Source organism: Artemia sp. Qi Xiang Cuo, chromosome 16 (assembly GCF_049724085.1).
Source record: "Artemia sp. Qi Xiang Cuo chromosome 16, ASM4972408v1, whole genome shotgun sequence".
Lineage (NCBI taxonomy): Eukaryota > Metazoa > Arthropoda > Branchiopoda > Anostraca > Artemiidae > Artemia > Artemia sp. Qi Xiang Cuo.
In genome coordinates this window covers 54230307-54249051 of record NC_142809.1, presented here as the reverse complement: position 1 = coordinate 54249051, position 18745 = coordinate 54230307, and the positions used below count along the sequence as shown (strand labels likewise).

The window sequence follows — 18745 nt, the reverse complement described above, 5'->3', positions numbered from 1 at the left end:
CTGATAAAACAGTCGTTCTACAATTGAACTATAAATTAAATACAAGTTCAATAAGTCTATCCGGCTCTGAAGTTCCTTTCGCTAGCAGTATTACTTACCTCGGTATGCCTATTAGAGCAAATCTGAAAGAAGCTACAAACCTGGTAGTCAAAAACTGCGCTTGTAAGATCCAGGCAGCGTATACATCTATGGCTTCAAACGTTTCGTATCTGATTAGAGTTCAACGTTCTAGGTTATACAATAGTCTAACAATCCCTCACCTACTTGCTCTCGCTCATGTTTGGTCTTTTTTAGCTGGGTGAGAGAAAGCAAGCTCGTCGCCTTTATTTTAAATTTGCAAAGTATTTAATGGAACTACCAACATGGACAAGTAACTCCAGTAAATCCAGCAGGGGTTATTGAGAAGCGTATTTATGATTTTTACCAGAAATCTTCCCATCCTTGGTCATTTCTGTTTGCCCCTTGTTTGTAGTCGTCAAAGTATATTTTTATCTCTTACTTCTTTTTTGTTTTTCTTGATTTTTACTCTGTCTTTTTCTGGGCTCAGTCCAGTTTATTTTGGGAAGGGGTTATAAATAAAACGATGATGATTAATAAGATTAAAACTTAAACTAAATAACTTGGGCACCCGAGAATGCAACCAAAATACTTTTTAGATTTTTACAAAAGGAATCTCAATAAATAAAATATATACACATACATACGTGGTTTGACATTATTTTTCGAAGTACACCAAAAACAGTGGAGCCAATTGAAACATTTTTTGTGGGGCAGGGGGCAAAGTTGTCGTTCAAAAATTTAAAAGATCAATGAGAACACCACAAAGTCATTTTCCATGAAAATGACACCCAAAAAGACGTTTTTCGAAGTCTAGAGGGATATTATGAAGACCCAAAATAGTAAAGTAAAATATTATGAAGACCCAGACCCCTCCGGCCCCCCCCCCCATTGACGCCCCGACCAAAGCTGCTGATTTGCATGTATGAGCTGTGACAAAAAGGCTTTAAAATCGCTTTTCGCTTACACTTTGATCAGGGGCGTACCCAGTACTTTTGTTCGGGGGAAGGGGAGGTTACAAAAAAATTTTAATAACACATTAAAATTTGTTTATATTAATTTATATATAATTTGTAAAATTTGTTACATTTTTATTAGTCGGACACAAATTTTAAGAGTGTAGTTTAAACCCCGTAGCCCCTAACCCTTCTCATGGACAGGGCCATGACTTGGATACTCCTTTTGACCTTGGAATCAAAAATTAGTTAGCTTTAAAGAATTTTCCAAATCGGTTTCGCACAAAAAGAAAATGTTTTAACTATTTTCGAACTATTGAACTATTTTAGTTTACTAGGGGTGGGGGTTCAACTTCCCATGCCTGAAATATTCGTCCGATTCGTAAAAACGTCATAAACATAGATCAAAACGCATTTTTGATGCATTTTTAAGGTTTTCTTTTTTTTGTAAGCCCCCTCCCCGAAAAAATACCCCCCCCCTCTCGACAAATCCTGGATACAGCCGAGAGTAGACGGAAAATTCTAGTAGTAAAAGGTCAATAAAAATAGAATGCTCGAAACAACCCACCGTAAGAGCTACGGAAATTTGCGCCACGATTTTGCTCATTTCAGATGTAATTAAAGCAAGACGCAAAGACAAAGTGTCTAATAAGTTCCTATTCTGTCTAATTAGATAAGAGATGAATATCATAATGCAAGGAGGGAAGAGGGAAGAGAGAGAGAGAGAGAGAGAGAGAGAGAGAGAGAGAGAGAGAGAGAGAGAGAGAGAGAGAGAGAGAGAGAGAGAGAGAGAGAGAGAGAGAGAGTAAGGAGGAGAGAAAACAGAAATAGGGTTAAAAGGAGAAGGGTGATGAGAGAGGAGATGGGAAATAAGAGAGGAGAGAAAGACAGGAAAGGGGAAAAAAAGAGAGGGTGGAGAGGAAGAAATAGAGGAGAAAGTAAAGAGATAAAAGACGGATAGAGAGAGAGGAGGGAGAGGGCAATAAAACCGAAGACACAATGGGTCAGAGAGTAGAAAGACAGAGAAATGTAAAAGAAAAGCTATAGTTCATACCAACGATTTCTACAACCAATGTCTGTTCTTCTGAATCTTGTATACTTGCAGCTTCCGCCATTTTGGATGCTCTCATTTGGCCGGCAGCTTTAAATTGAGCAACACCCATCACCACATTCCTCAGTTTATTCCAGAGAACACTGGCACTTTTATTGGTTTCCAGAGGCCAATCCGCTTCCAAAACTGTTCTATGGTAAACACCATATGTTACGGCATTAGCTTGGAAACCTCTCTTTCGCAGTTCCATGAAAACTCTCACCGCCAAAGCTGGCTGAGAATACTCGCAACATAACTTGAAAATAAAAGCCACAAAATCAGAAATGCAAATGTTAGTATAGATACTGTTTTAGTATATTTCTTATTTAAAAAAGAAAAATAATACAAATAATAGATGTTTGTTTGCCAAAGGATGAGGATTTTGAGTTACTCCTAGTCCTACTTCAGGATTTCTCCCATTTGCCCCTATTTGCCAATTTGCTCCAATTTGCCTTTTCTCCAAATTGCCCCTATTCCTCTGACCTCCAGCTATGCCATGGTTAAGTGAACTAGGCTATTTTTCAGGACTAGTTGAATTATGATTGCAAGTGCTGAAATCAAAATTACTTTCCAGACAAACTTTCATAGACACTTTAAAGAAAGTATTTGAGCCAGATGAATGAAAAGTTTAGGAGTATCAAAATATCAAACTGAAGATCTCTAAAAGTTCAGTCACCTAGCTCAACTACTTGTCTTTGAAATATTAAAGAAAAAGTTTTGGAAGAGCGATTTTCTCCAAGCATTAATTTGATATCAAAAACAAGTTCTTTTTTCGTAAAATGGGATGGGGGCGTTTTATTATAGACACTGATAAATAAAACACAAAAAATATTAATACTAAACACCAATATCAAAAACTTCAGTACCACTTCCGGGGACTTCTTTCAACTGCAGTTAGAAAACAAGCAAAGAAAGGGCAAGAAAAATAGGACAACTTCTAGAATTCAATCAAATAGCAGTTTATTTATTTTATGCTTAAGTTTGATGGATGTTTTTGGGAAACATTCGTTTAGTTGCATCGTTGACTGCTATTCATCTGTTATTGGTATTGAAAAATTAAGAAACAGCGTTGCTACAATCTTTTTTCTTGAGTGCTAGAACCAAACATTCGAGTTTTACCTCAGATACATTTTATAGGAGGGTATCCTCTTTGGAATTTGTATAGTGAGACCAGATTCCCCGGAAAGAAGTTGCCTTTCGGAGGAAGGAAAAGGCTGAGCAGGTGACTTTTTTTCTCCCTTCCGGCTGTTCAAAATATTTTCTAGTATGGAGGAGTGGTTTATTCAATCTTTTCAGCCAAAAACATATAATATTTTTAAAATAGCGTTTACAATAACAAAAAAACATAATATATAATGTTTCAAAATAATGTCACAAGACATTTTAAATTGTTGCAGCTGAAATTGTCCACACTTGACGTGTCTAACACTGAATTGAATAAAAAGGAGATAACTAGTGACCCCAAGCTTCACGAATTGATGGAAATGGGCTAATAGCCAGAGAATTTACAACAGAAAATTTTGCATGTAGAATTAAAAAAAAAAAAAAACATTTCTAAATTGTACCCTAAAATATCCTCGATTTTATCTTATTTTTTCTATTATTTTATTCTTCTATTAGTTTATTCTTTTTTATTATTTTATTCTTGTAAAATTGACAACCCAGATTTCTTTGCACTTGTTCTTAATATTAGGAGTGCAAAGGCACTTGGACATTTCCTTAATAGATTTCCCTTATTGGATTTTGAGGTAGAGAAGTCTGAGGATGAATATCTCATCAGTGTTTGAGAAGTAATAAAGAGGACACCTTAATTTCCCTAAAAAAAAAAAACTAATGAACTGATTTTCTCTTTTGTTATACCAGTCTCAAATCAGGCCTACTGATTTGCTTTCTATAATTTTGGCCTACTTTCTATAATTTGATAATATTTACCTGCTTTCTTAATGCTTAACAAATTGGCCTGCTCCCTCCCGAAAAACAACAGATTCCTTCTTGCTAGCCTAGCTGAGGGACATATTTCCTTCCGCATAAAAATAAGCGATTACAAAGTTAAACTAAGAAACACATGAATTTTAGATAAAATTCTAGGGAAAAAAAGAAGGGATTACCAAGTCCGCCTAAGAAACGATGCATTCTAGATTTAAATACTAGAAAAAAAAGGAAAGGATTATCAAGTTAGCTTAAGAAATAGATGGAATTTAGGTTTAGATCATAGGAAAAATATGAAGGGATTACCGAGTCAGCCTAAGAAATAGATGGATTCTAGATTTAAATTCCGGAAAAAAATAGGGGATAACCAAGTCAGCCTAAGAAACAGATAGATTCTAGAATTAAATTCTAGAAAAAAACGAAGGGATTACTATTGGAGGTTTATCGTGCGGGGTCACTACTTTTAAAGGCAAAAATGGCGCAAAGAGTTGCTATGCCACTTACTGGAGGGGGAAGATCCCTCTTTGGCCCCAAATTAGTGGGATTTCCGCTGTTACTCCAATGGTTCCGTATACTAACGTGATCGGATGGTCTATGGCCACATTTAAAGCCAAAGTTTACCGATAAGGTTTTCTAACTATCTCTTTAGTTTAGACCTAAGCTGAAAAGTTAAAGAGAGTACATAAAAAAAACGTTACTGTATTAACAACACGTTGTACAAAAGAACTAACTAAAAAATGGACTCTTCCTCCCAGTCCGCTAGCTGCGTGCTGCGGCGGGGGTTACTAGGGTGGTAATGAATCTTTCCAGCCAATCCTTGGACTTACTAATCTACTGGCCGACCTCACTAACTGCGCAATTCTTTCCCTCGTGGTCTATTAAGCACGTACGCAGTTAAGAGGACCCAAAATGGCGTCAAAAAATAATAGCAAAATTAATATTTATTACTTAAGGAAGGAAAATAATTAAGGGGCCAAAAGAAATGAGTCTGGGAGAGAGATTTATCTGAAAAAACTGGGGCCATGGGTTCCAACCCCTCCCTCCTAAGATAAATGACCCGTATCTCCGGTGGATTGGCTGGAAACTCAGACATAAAATCAAATCAAAATAAACATTAAATTTTTCTTTCTCTTGCTCCGGTCTTCCTGTTTACTTCCTTCTTATAGCTCCTGCCGTGCGAGGGTTTCTGCCTTGCCGAGTAGTGTGGGGTACTATGAAGTTTTCCTCGTTTTTCAGTAGCTTCTCTTCCTCCTCCGTTGGAAATAATTGCAGGATGTTGTCCTCGGGACTCGTAGAAATTCATTGTGCACAGCACAATCAAAAACAAAAATTTTCTTGCTCTCACGAATTTACATTTGAGAGGAGCAGAGAATAAATTTCTGGCATATGTGATGATGCCAGCCATCGTGAAAAATTGGCTGCACTCGCCTCTTAATTTCCATCTGTGGAAACAACCCCAAATCTCGATAAAAAAGTAAATTGCCCCTTGGCATAATTTCAAATAGTCTAAGGCCGAAAATACACAGGCCTGTGAAAACGACAAAGGTTCAGGAAAATGAAGTAAAAATCTGAGCGAACAATGAATCGCTTTTTTCTGGTTTCCCTCCCCTGGGATAATTAACTGAAGATTATACGTTGATGCTAATTGAAAATGAAATTGGAATACATATTCCACTGAATTCAATTTGCCAAAAATACTTGTCGACTCCCATGAAGAATAACAGCTATGAATAGGGTTACTGGACAAAGGTTTGGGTGAAGTATGAAGTGACTGGGAGAGAGTATCCCCCATGGACTCCAGATCAGAAAGGCAAGATCTCGGTAAAGGGATCACAACTTGTCCACCAGTTGTGCATTGAGGAAAATGGCTACCTTTTGCGACTTCCCGCAGGGGATCTTCCCCAAGGGATTCCTCCCCCTCATAAAGGATCGACATATCTTTTGAATTGATAATACTAATTTCAGATTCGTTTCCAAATTTTTCCATTCCAACTCGACATTCAACAATCTCCTAACTTTCCCCCAACCCGTTAAAGGTCATTCATCTCTCTTTTGTAACCATCTTCTTTTATTCCCCATGGGTCTTTGACCTCTTTTCCCCCCTTATTATCTATGTTTTCAAGGCACAGCCCATCCAACATTTTTTTGTTTTTTGCCACTGCAGGCTGAATCTCCAAATTCTGTCTCTTCTTTGCATGCCTCTTTTCGTCTCTACTTTTCTCAATTCTGTCATTCGCACAAAATAATAAATCACCGTTATATCTAATTCGGACTCCAGTGTCCACTATCATTGACTGAATAATTTCATTGTAGCTCCGTTTAATATCTCTTTTCTCTCTCTTAGTTTTCTTTTGTTTTGTAGTAGCATTAAATAAATCGTCATGAAATCTGAATTGGACTTCAGTGTTCATCCTTGACTGCATTTCTGCATTGTATCTCCGTTTAATATCTTTTTTCTCTCTTTTAGTCTTCTTTATTCTTACCGCAGAAACAAATATTTCATCATTAAATGGGAATTGCACTCCGGCATTTGGTTTTTCATATTCTACTAAAATTTCTCGAATTTTCCGAGGAAAAGCGCGTACAATAAATTTTGTCTCCTTTTTCTCTGGTACAATCGGTGTTTCGTTTTGATCTATACTTGTTCGCGTCTCTTACTCGTTACAAGTGTTCTCATTTTTTCTGTTGTTTGGAAATTTTCCTGAAAAATTAGTTTTGCATGTCTTATTTTCAGTATTATATTTTCTATTTATTTCCGCACCCCTTTGTGGATTGTCAACATTTTGAACACGCGTATCATGTATTTCGTTTTTCTAATAGGGTGGCACAGCCTTCCAATTTGTTTTATAGGCCGGTTCACCTTCCCACCTTGTCAACAAAGTATCATGTTTTCCCGTAAAAAGTGTTTAATGTCTAGTAATTTTCTTTTTCTCGCGATTGATTCTTAGACAAATTATTATGGCTATTTGACAGCCTAGAAGTTAGTTGTGATAAAATCTCACTTTCTGGAATTCCCCAGCGGGCTTCTATTAGACCTATCATGGTTCTTTAAACTCTTGGTGATATCTTTCTTCTTTCTCTCTAGCTATTTTATCATTCTCCTTTTTTCGTTCTCAGGCTATTCTATCAGCCTCTTCCTTTTTTTCTCTGGCTATCCTATCAGCCTCTTCCTTTTTTTCTCTGGCTATCCTATCAGCCTCTTCCTTTTTTTCTCTGGCTAATCTTTCATTCTCTATGAAATTTAAAAGTCGTTGTGTCATATCTATTTTAGTGCTTTTTCGTGAGCTCCTGCTGGAAATTGAACTTCTACTACTCCTGCTACTTGGCCTACTTTGAATATCACTGTCTTTATATTCTCTTAATTCATTTTCTGAGTCTGTTTGTCGTCTATCCGTATTGTCTCTTTCTTTATAGGCTACTCCTAACTCCCCTTCATTTGGCACAGCCTCTGAGGGGTTAGTTCGTTTTGTTTTTTCACATATCCTTCCTAAGTTTTTTCGTGCCCCCTCATTTTATTGCGTATACTTCTTTCCGATTATAATATCTCTTATTCAATTAGTCAATCTTGGTAAGTTCAAAAACTGTCACGCAAAAATTATGGTACGCAATTACTATTGTGAATTATCAGCTCCGTGTAATGAGATTCAACAATTTTTCAAATAACCGGAATTTTTAGACTTCATTAGGGAATAACAACTTCTTTCACAACGAGCAGTTTTACGCGAGTGAATTATATCTCCGAAAAACGAATTAACAGGGGTTGGACCAGAAAATAATCAGAAAACCGCGCGAATGTTCCACTAGTGGGAACTACCCTGCAAAACAAATCACGTATCCTCCCTGGATACTCGTATTCCAAATATAATCTCCTCGTGGGCAGATTAATCAATAGGACAGGTGCCTTCTACCTTCCTTGTCCAATATGCTCACAAATTGACAAATTCTCCTAATTTGCCGTTTTCAATGCTCTTATAACCTTCGTCACTGAAGATTATATCTAAGTCCGCCACTTCACTCGAATAATAACCCAACTTCCAACGTTTTCTTATCTGTCCTTAAACACTGTAATACTTTTAAATACGGAGATTCCCCCACTGTAAACTCAACTCATTAATTTCACGTTATTTTTTTTTATATTTGTCTACCAAGGCTATAGCCCATTATAGACCTTCTTATTAATTAATTGCGTATTTTTGTCTTTTTATATGCCACCACAATAGGCTACTGTCTAGGCCAAATTAACCTGTCTCTTCGAAAGCGCGGAATTCTTTTAATTATCAGATTTACTGATAGGACCTTAACTCGCTGCCACCACTTATTGGATGCTTAACGTGTGGGGTCACCACTTTTAAAGGCAAAAATGGCGCAAAGAGTTGCTATGCCGCTTACTGGAGGGGGACGATCCCTCTTTGGCCCCAAATTAATGGGATTTCCGCGGTTACTCCAACGGTTCCGTATACAAACGTGATCGGATGGTCTATGGCCACATTTAAAGCCAAAGTTTACCGATAAGGTTTTCTAACTATCTCTTTAGTTTCGACCTAAGCTGAAAAGTTAAAGAGAGTACATAAAAAAAAATCTTGCTGTATTCACAACACGTTGTACAAAAGAACTAACTAAAAAATGGACTCTTCCTCCCAGCCCGCTGGCCGCGTGCTGCGGCGGGGGTTACTAGGGTGGTAATGAATCTTTCCAGCCAATGCTTGGACTTACTAATCTACTGGCCGACCTCCCTAACTGCGCAATTATTTCCTTCGTGGTCTATTAAGCACGTACGCAGTTAAGAGGACCCAAAATGGCGTCAAAAATAATAGGAAAATTAATATTTATTACTTAAGGAAGGAAAATAATTAAGGGGCCAAAAGAAATGAATCTGGGAGAGAGATTTATCTGAAAAAACTGGGACCAAGGGTTCCAACAATTACCAAGTCAGCGCAAGAAATAGATGGATTCGGGATTTAAGTTCTAGAAAAAAAATTAAGGGATTACCAAGTTAGCCTAAGAAACAGATGGATTCTAGATTTAAATTGTAGAAAAAAGTGAAGGGATTGCAAGTTTGCAAAAGAAACAGCCGGATTCTACATTCAAATTCTAGAAAAAAAGAAGGGATTACCAAGTCAGTATAAGAAATAGACAAAAAATGAAGAGATTACCAAACTAGCCTAAGAAGATACATAGATGAATTCTAGATTTAAATTCAGAAAAAAAAGCAAGAGATTACCAATTTAGCTTAAGAAATAGATAGAGGCTTAAGAAATAGATTAAATAAAAAAACACAAATTTTTTCAACTGAAAGCAAGGAGCAGCATCAAAACTTAAAACGAACAGAAATTATTACGTATATGAGGGGGAGGGGTTGCCCCCTCCTCAACACCTCGCTCTTTACGCTAAAGTTTTTTAGTACTTAAAAAAAGCTTCTTATTATTCTAACTAAACGAACCTTGTGTTTCAGGAGTCGTTCTTAAAGAATTGGGACAAAATTAAAACGTTAGCGCAGAGAGAGGTGTTGAGGAGGGGGCACCCCCCTTATATACGTTATAATTTGTGTTGGTTTTAAGTTTTAATGTTTGTCCTTACTTTCAGTTGGAAAAACTTTTTTTTTTATTAAATTTCTGGTCATTTTTTAAATAAGGCCAGGAAATCTGGCTCCACCTCCGCGGAAAAATCCCTCCCTCCCACTGATATATTCTCTAGAAAATTCAATCCTAGTGAAAATTTACCCCGGACAATTACTCTTAATATCTCCACGCGTAAAATTGAGTCGGCAAAGAGAAAGCAAGACATAAGAAGAATTTCGTACAGGAATTTTGGCAAATTCCCCAGCGTAAAATTTTCCTGAAAAATTCACCCCTAGAAACTTCCCTCCCCATGGAAAATTCTCCCTGTGAAAGATCCCTCTAGCAGAAAATTCACCCAAACCCGAAAAAAGTATGAATTCTTCCCAATAACAAATACTATATGTAGACAATGGGCAAATTTTATAACTTAAAGACATTTCACCACGGGCTGTGGGGGGGTCATGTTATTTCAAAAGGCATAGTTATTTGGCTTTTCAACTATGCTGAACAGAACGGCTATCTCAAAATTTTGATCGGACGATTTTGAGAAAAAATGGGCGTGGAAGGGGGCCTAGTTGCCCTCTATCTTCTTGGTTACTTAAAAAGGGCACTGGAACTTTTAATTTCCGTTTGAATGAACCCTCTCGCGATATTCTAGGACCACTGGGTCGATACGATCACCCCTTAAAAAAAAAAAAAAACAGATAAAAACGCATCCGTGATCTTTCTTCTGGCAAAGAATACAAAATTCCACATTTTTGCAGATAGGAGCTTGAAACCTCTACAATAGGGTTCCCTGATACGCTGAGTCTGATGGTGAAATTTTCATTAAGACTCTATGACTTTTTTAGAAAATCAGACAAATTTTCTCAGGATCGTAGCCTTTGATGGGTAAAACTAAACTAAATGAAACTTATATATTTAGAATCAGCATAGTAAGCAAATTCTTTTAATATATCTATTGGTATCAAAAGTCCGTTTTTAGACTTTCTGTTCTTATTGAGCCGGGTTGCTCCTTACTTACAGTTCGTTACCAAGAACTTTTTGATTCCAGAAAAAACATGAAGGGATTACCAAGATAGCCTAAGCAACAGATGGATTATAGATTTAAATTCTAGAAAAAATGAAGGAATTACCAAGTCAGCCTAAAAAATAGATGAATTCTACATTTAAATTAAGGTTCTGGCAAGAATAACTCATAGCATATATGCGGGCTGCATGCCTCAGAAATCTAGACATTTTCATGAAATATAAATATTTACTACATTTTCTAAATAATTCTTGGGATTTTGGTGCTTTTTAACGAATTTCTGCTCCATCCTTCTCTTCTAACAAATTGTTTTTATACATGTAACCACTTTATGATGCAACCCTGAAACTTACCTGTATCATAACCCGGTGGCAGGTCTCGTCTGGAGGACTACATTTGAGGGCTGAAAGTCTCTGCAAAACGCCAAAACCTGTCCGTAATGTTCTATGAGGATTTTTTGATTGCCTTACATAGGCTGGAAGTTGTGCAAACCATAAGCTGAAAAATTAAAGACAAATGAGACCAGTTGGAGTATTTATAATGACACTCTAGGCCTATTTTTGGTCACCAAACTACTATGGCATTAATCTGATCTCTGAATTCAGGCCTTAGTTTTCAGGTATGAAGGCAAACAATTCTCATCAAATGTCAACTTTAATATTGCTAGCCAATCACTAATGAAATACACTCGGTTTAAGAACACCTTAGTAATGGATCGATTGCAATGGAGGAAAAGCATACCTGTTGTCAGTGGTTGGGGGGGGGGGACACATACAGAAAGCCCCTTTTTTGACTCATCGAAGTGCCAAGACCTCAATCTAAGATCTTACTTCTTTCGGCTCAGATATTCGTTGTTTGCGTTTCCCTCCTTCTTCAGACCTGCTTAGTTCAAGGCCGTATCCAGGGGGGGTAGAGGGTTGGACCCCCCCCCCCGAAATGTTTGTCTGACTCGTAAAAAAGTGACAAAAATGGACATAAACAAATTTTGTATGAGGTATTTTTTTTGTACCCCCCCCCCCCCCGCAAAAAAAAATCTTTTTTCAGTAAAACCCCCTCCGAACAAAACTACTGGACACGGCCTTGTCTTAGTCTGTATTTTAATGCTATCTTCACTTTCTTTACATTCCTCTTTTTTCATATGATCTATCACTCAGATAATTTTTGTACAAGCCCCTTCTCCTCTCTATTAAACCTAAAGCCTTTTCACTAATATTCTTACCCGTGTTACTAATTTTCTTCCCTAAGACAAAAGCGACAAAAAAGAGACTTGACTTACTGGACTTAAGGCTCCTACTGGTGGTCCAGTGTAGAGAGAGATGTGACTCTTCGCCTCCATTCCGAACGGTCCTGCGCAAGCGTGACTGATTCTTGGAGATCAGTACCGATCATGGAGAAGTACTGGGTAAGGCTGTCCCTCCATCTGAACCGCGGTCTTCCACGGGGGCGCTTCCAGCCATGTTGAGGGGAATCAAAATTGAAAAGTATGCTGGCGGGTACTTCTTCTTGAATGCGAATTAAGTGGCCAAACCACCGTAGAGTTCTTATAGCGAGCTGACGAGAGTTGGGGGTCTGATCCGATAGTGTCAGCAGTCGGGTGTTTCAGACGAAGTCGTACCACTTGATCCCTTCGGTTCGTCTTAGTAAGTTTGTTTCGCCCGCATGTATGACATCACGAGCAGAAGCAGCTGCCGGCCAAGTTTCAGTACCATAGGGAAGAATTTGCGGTACGGTCGTGTCGTACATCTGCATTTTTCTTTTTCCGCTGATGTTGGACTTTGACCATACGGAACGGCAGAATTGAATCACAATAGACGCAGCTTTCGCGATGCGCGACTGAACTTCCATTTCAATTGAGCCGTTATCCGAGACGACAAATTCAAGGTAAGTAAAAGACTTGACAACTTCGATAGTGTGCCCTAATACGTTGAATTCAAATTAAATTCCTAATTTAGTTAGGCACCGCTAGATGCCTAACCAAATTTATTTTTTCTTTTTCCACCGCTTTCTTTTTTCTTTTTAGTGACGAAGGTGAAACTCCCTGCTTAATTCCTTTTGTTTCCATGCAGCCAAAATTATAAATAAATTAAATGAACAGAAAAAATAAATTAAATGAAATACATAAATAAAGTAAAAGAAAAACAGAAAGCCAACCTAAAGCAAGCAGCCAGCACATGTTTCGCCCATAGCATAGGGATGTCTGCATGCCGTTTAGCTGCTTTAATCAGAAGTCTGGTCTCCTGCTGAGTTCTCTGAGATAACGAAAACTTCGGTTTGACATTCTTTTGGCCAGGTAGGGCATCAGGAGTAATTGATACTGGCACTCTACCAGGATACACCAACGTCACGTCCAATGTTGGAAATACCTGTAAGATTGATAACAAATTTAAGAAGCGGAAGAGCAAAGCCCTGCGAATACACTCCCATATCACGCTATTTTAAGCAACTTCTAAGACGATATACAACAACATATCAAATATGCCTGAAACGTCGCTAATAAACTTAAAAAGCGGAGCAGCAAAGCCCTTAAAAATACTGTAAACTTCACCCAAAAGATATTTTAAGGATCTCTACCAGCATATACCAACGACATGTTCAACACTGGACATGCCTGAAACATTAGTATAAAGACTTAATAAGGGGATGAGCAAAGAACTTCGAATTTAGACCCCCACTAAACTCTTTCTTAATCAATCCCTTCTAGGATGCACTAGAACGTGTCTAATATGCCTGAAACATCGGCAATAAACTTAAAAAGGGGGGAAGCATGGACCTTAGAATACTATAAACCTCCCCCCCAAAACGCTATTTTAACCAATCCCTACCAGCATATACAAGCAACATATTCAACGCTGGACATGCCTCAATTATTGGTATAAAGACTTAAAAGGGGAAGAGCAAAGACTTTCGAGTATTTTTGACATCCGCACAACGATTCCTTAAGTAATCTCTACCAGGATACACTAACAACATGTCCAATATGCCCGAAACATCAATGATAAACTCTACCTTCGAATACTTCAGGTCCCTCACATAACGCTTTTCTGGACAATCTCTACCAAAGTACACCAACAGAATAATACACCCTATACACCAAAATACACCAAATACACCAAAAGTACACCAAAATACACCATGATGGATATGCCTGAGACATCGGTAATAAACTTCAAAAGAGAAAGAGCCTTAGAGCACTATTAATCTCCCCCGAAAACAATATTTTAAGCGACCTCAACCAGTAACTACCAACGACAAGTCTAACGCTGGACACGCCTGACATATTGATAATAAACTCAAAAAGGGAAGGAGCAAATACTGTCAAATGAAGAGACAGACAGATAATTTAAATACTGATGCGATTTATAAAACTCTTCTGAAGAGTTAACCAATTGCTAACACGGATTTTAGTTTTACAAAATCACCCGGGAACTAGAGTTTAACAAAATCACCATGGGAGTAGAGTTTAACAAAGAGTTTAAAGAAAAGAAACAAGACTACGGTCAGTAGAAGAAAAAGACAAAAATAGACAAAAATAAAAACGAATAGACAGACAAGTAATAGCTAATACGGGTAATAAAGTTTTACAAAATCACAAGGGGAGTAGACTAAATACAAGACTAAGTAAAACCAGGGGAGTAGAGTTTAATAAAGAGTTTAAAGAAAATAAACGAGACTACGGTCAGTAGAAGAAAAAGACAAAAATAGACAAAAATAAAAACGAATAGACAGACAGGTAATAACTAATACGGGTAATAAAGCTTTATAAAATCACAAGGGGAGTAGACTAAATACAAGACTAAGTAAAACCAGGGGAGTAGAGTTTAATAAAGAGTTTAAAGAAAATAAACGAGACTACAGTCAGTAGAAGAAAGAGAAATAGACAAAAATAAAAACGAATAGACAGACAAGTAATAGCTAATACGGGTAATAAAGTTTTAAAAAATCACAAGGGGAGTAGACTAAATACAAGACTAAGTAAAACCAGGGGAGTAGAGTTTAATAAAGAGTTTAAAGAAAATAAACGAGACTACGGTCAGTATAAGAAAAAGACAAAAATAGACAAAAATAAAAATGAATAGACAGACAGGTAATAGCTAATACGGGTAATAAAGTTTTACAAAATCACCAGGGGAATAGATTAAATACAAGACTAAGTAAAACCAGGGGATTAGATCAAGCTAGATTAAATAAGTACATAGGACAAAAGCAGCAATAGAAGCATACCAGAGGGTTATTTCGCAACTCAATAATTAATTTCATTTTGTTTTATTTATAATAATCATTTTAGCATTATTATAAAATATAAAAATCATATGATAGTCATTTATAATAATGATTATAATAATCATTTTGTTTTATTTTCATCCTGTCGCTTCAGTGGTTTCATTGAAGCAAGTCTGTTTAGCTCTCGTGGTGCTAGTCACAGTAGCAACAATTGTACATTGTTTTTTTATTGAATTTAGATTTTATTTGGTTTTAGGTTAGTTTAAATTTTTTTATTTTTAAATTTGATGGCGCCTTGTTTTATACCGGCTAAATATTCCCGTGCTTCAAGTTTTTCTCTTTCTTCTACTGGCCGCAGTCCCGTTTGGTTTTTCTTCTTGAGATTTTTTTTTCTCTTTGTTTTTGATCTCTACTAGGATACACCTACGACATGTCCAACACTAGATATGCCCAAAAAAATTGATTATAAACTTCAAAAAGGGAGGAGTGAAGACCTTAGAATATTATAAATCCTCAACAATAATATTCTAAGCAATCCCCATGCTCTTTTTATTTAAGGGCATTTTTGTAAAGCGAATACACCCGATATGAACAGAAAATTGTCTGCATCGTAGAGCGAATACACCGACGGAAGAGCGAATATATCTATACGGTTCTACCTATCTAACTATATGGTTCTACCGGTTCTACTTATATTTCTCTATATTTAGAGAAATATAGGTAGAAATATAGAATTTCTCTATATTTCTCTATATATCTAAATTAATTGTCTATATATTTCTCTATACGGTAGAAGAGCGAAGAAGGATTGAATAACAGAAATTACAACTCCGGAAGATACTAAACCCACAGGGGAATTTTGAATCATCTCGACTTTTGTGTGAATTCACCCCCGAGTTGTAGTATAGAAACATACGATTTTTGGAAAAGGCAGTACTGAATTAGCCTTTGAACTGTGTGGACACAAATTGGATTTAACTTTGAATTTAATTGGTTTATTTGTGTATTTGTTAGACAGTGAAGATATTGCGAAACATTAAAATGGCTTGGGATTATACACCTTGGGATTACGTCATTTAATTATGACAAAAAAAGAAAATAGCCCAAAGCCGATGATTCAAGCTCTGAATGAGCAGTCGTTCAGGTGTGTTTACCGCTTTCCCGGAGGGGTGGAATGAAATGCAAGTATTTTAACAGTTGATTAGTTGAATTTTGCAAATGGTACAGAGTATTCCCGAAATTTGGCTGTGATTCGTGAGGTAGCGTCGATATTCAAACGCTGTTGGAAGTGGTCGGTGCAGGAGATAGGGGTGTTAGCCGTATCCTAATTAACGGTGGCTTAGCGAACTGCACGTCCGCATCGACGTGGATAAATAATAGGTGCCAGAATAGGTAAGAGAGATAATATATTTTATTTTATTTGCACTTGCCATGGGGCGAAAAAGGAAGATTGTTAAGACCATCCAAGTAGGATCTCAGTCTGTTGAGAACAGTTTGTAGAATTCGACCGTTTCATCCAAAGGGAATAACGATGTCACTTCACTGAAGACTCTGGCGGATGAGTTTGCTAAGATGCTAACAATACTTACTGAAAATGGTAAAAAACTTGACTCTATAAACGATAGCATAAAAGTGTTAGAAAATAGTTTGGTATCGGTGGAAAATACACAGTCCAAGCTAAAATCAGAAGTTAATACTCCGAGTTCGCGTGTTACACAGCTTGAATTTGATGTTGAAAGCTTAAGAAATCCAATGTCAATTATGACTAGTGAAAAGAAAAAGTAATAAATTGGGAGTGTAGATCTGTCTCGTCGGCTTATGGCATCTGAGTATCGACATACAGAGACGAATCTTATCGTTTGGAATGCTCCCTGTGAAAATACCACACAAGCCGAATCGTTTTTTGACCAGTTGTTTTTGGAGGGTCTAGGCCTGTCCGTGGTCTCGCGGTTTCAAGTTGTTGGTAATGTCCGTAAAGAGTAATAGTATTTTAAAGTTGATATTGGTTCTCGAGATGCGAAGGTCAGTGTGCTTAAGAACGGGAAGAAATTCAAAGGTAAAGTTATTGGACACCATAGAAATGTATCTGTTAGCGATGGTGCACCAATATCAGTTCGTGAAGCTCGAAGGAAGTTGTATGTAAAGAAATCTAGATTGAATGCTATTGGAGTTTCATCACGGGTTTCTAATACAGTTCCACCATATATACAGATCGACCGTGATGGTGTGGCGGCATAATTTGGCTACAATGAGCTTATCCTTGAGTTATGAGACCAATAGATGGTTATATCACGAATGGTGAATTAAGATGTTGTTAAGATATTTTTTTTTGTTTTTTTTTGTATTTGTGTTTATGGAAAAGAAAAGAAAAGTTGTTCCACTTTTTTTCTCATTTATTTAGTTTTTGTTAGAATTTAGAATGGATAAGTGGTAGACACATTTAGAGTATTGTGTTTTCTTCAATTATAATTTTCTGGAGTTTAGTAATGAAACCAGTAAACCTGTATTGTGATAGGCTAGTATTAGTGAGAATTTTTTCACTTTTTTTGTATTCGTTTGTTTATTTATACCATTTTTTTAATATGTTTCTAATTATTTTTAGGTTATATCCTGTTTTTTTCCGGAGCTTCACTTACGTTGGATGCGGGACCACGGACCCTCCGAGTTACAGTAAGTTATTCAGTTGATTAGGTTTGGCTGCAACTACCCTCCTTTTTTTATATATATATATACTTATAAAAAATGGTAATTGTTCGTAATGATCGTATGGATTAGCTTGAGATTAATCTATTGAGTGTTTTGAATTTAGGATTAGGGGTACTTCACAGGGATTTTGATATGGGGGTAGATGATGTTTTTCCAAAGGTTAATTATAAGTGCCCAGTTGATTTACATGCTAGACTGGCACCGGATAAACTTGGCATTTTTCATCTGAATTGTCAGGGGTTAAATAGTACATTGGATTATTTGTCGGAGCTGTGTATGGTATCTGATTTTCATATTCTTGCACTTACTAAAACATGGTTAATAAATAATAATTCTGGACTATTCGATATTTTAAATTTTAATATGTATGTTAAGAACCTTTCTCACTATCAGCATGGAGAACTTGCCCTATATATTAGAACTGATTTGAATGTGAAGGTTAGGGATGATTTGTCCGTTAATAGAGAGATGATTTTTGAGTGTTTTGTTGCGGAGGTTGATATGAATGGTGACCCATTTTTTATTGTTGTTTGTTACCGCCCCCCTTCAGCTAGTGTAGATTGTTTTTTAGAATTATTAGAGACAAATGGACCTTCTAACTCGTAAGAACATAACGGATAAAGACAAAAATAGACAAAAATAAACATGAACAGACAGACAGGTAATAGCTAATACGGGTAATAAAGTTTTACAAAATCACCAGGGGAATAGATTAAATACAAGACTAAGTAAAACCAGGGGATTAGATCAAGCTAGATTAAATAAGTACATAGGACAAAAGCAGCAATAGAAGCATACCAGAGGGTTATTTCGCAACTCAATAATTAATTTCATTTTGTTTTATTTATAATAATCATTTTAGCATTATTATAAAATATAAAAATCATATGATAGTCATTTATAATAATGATTATAATAATCATTTTGTTTTATTTTCATCCTGTCGCTTCAGTGGTTTCATTGAAGCAAGTCTGTTTAGCTCTCGTGGTGCTAGTCACAGTAGCAACAATTGTACATTGTTTTTTTCTTGAATTTAGATTTTATTTGGTTTTAGGTTAGTTTAAATTTTTTTATTTTTAAATTTGATGGCGCCTTGTTTTATACCGGCTAAATATTCCCGTGCTTCAAGTTTTTCTCTTTCTTCTATTGGCCGTAGTCCCGTTTTCTTCATCTTGCGATTTCTTTTTCCCTTTGTTTT

General features: G+C 36.6%; 1 protein-coding gene across 3 annotated transcripts in view; it reads right to left on the bottom strand.

The window, feature by feature from the left end:
- Crag (DENN domain-containing protein Crag) overlaps positions 1-18745 on the bottom strand; it is a 167864-nt gene that overhangs the window by 53543 nt on the left and 95576 nt on the right. For all 3 annotated transcript variants that reach the window (XM_089102130.1, XM_089102132.1, XM_089102131.1), the window contains exons 15-17: positions 12772-12983; positions 10974-11118; positions 2068-2359 (exon numbers count right to left, since the gene is read on the bottom strand). In XM_089102130.1, the coding sequence (XP_088958256.1) occupies positions 2068-2359; positions 10974-11118; positions 12772-12983 (649 nt within the window). The remainder of the gene's footprint in view (positions 1-2067; positions 2360-10973; positions 11119-12771; positions 12984-18745) is intronic.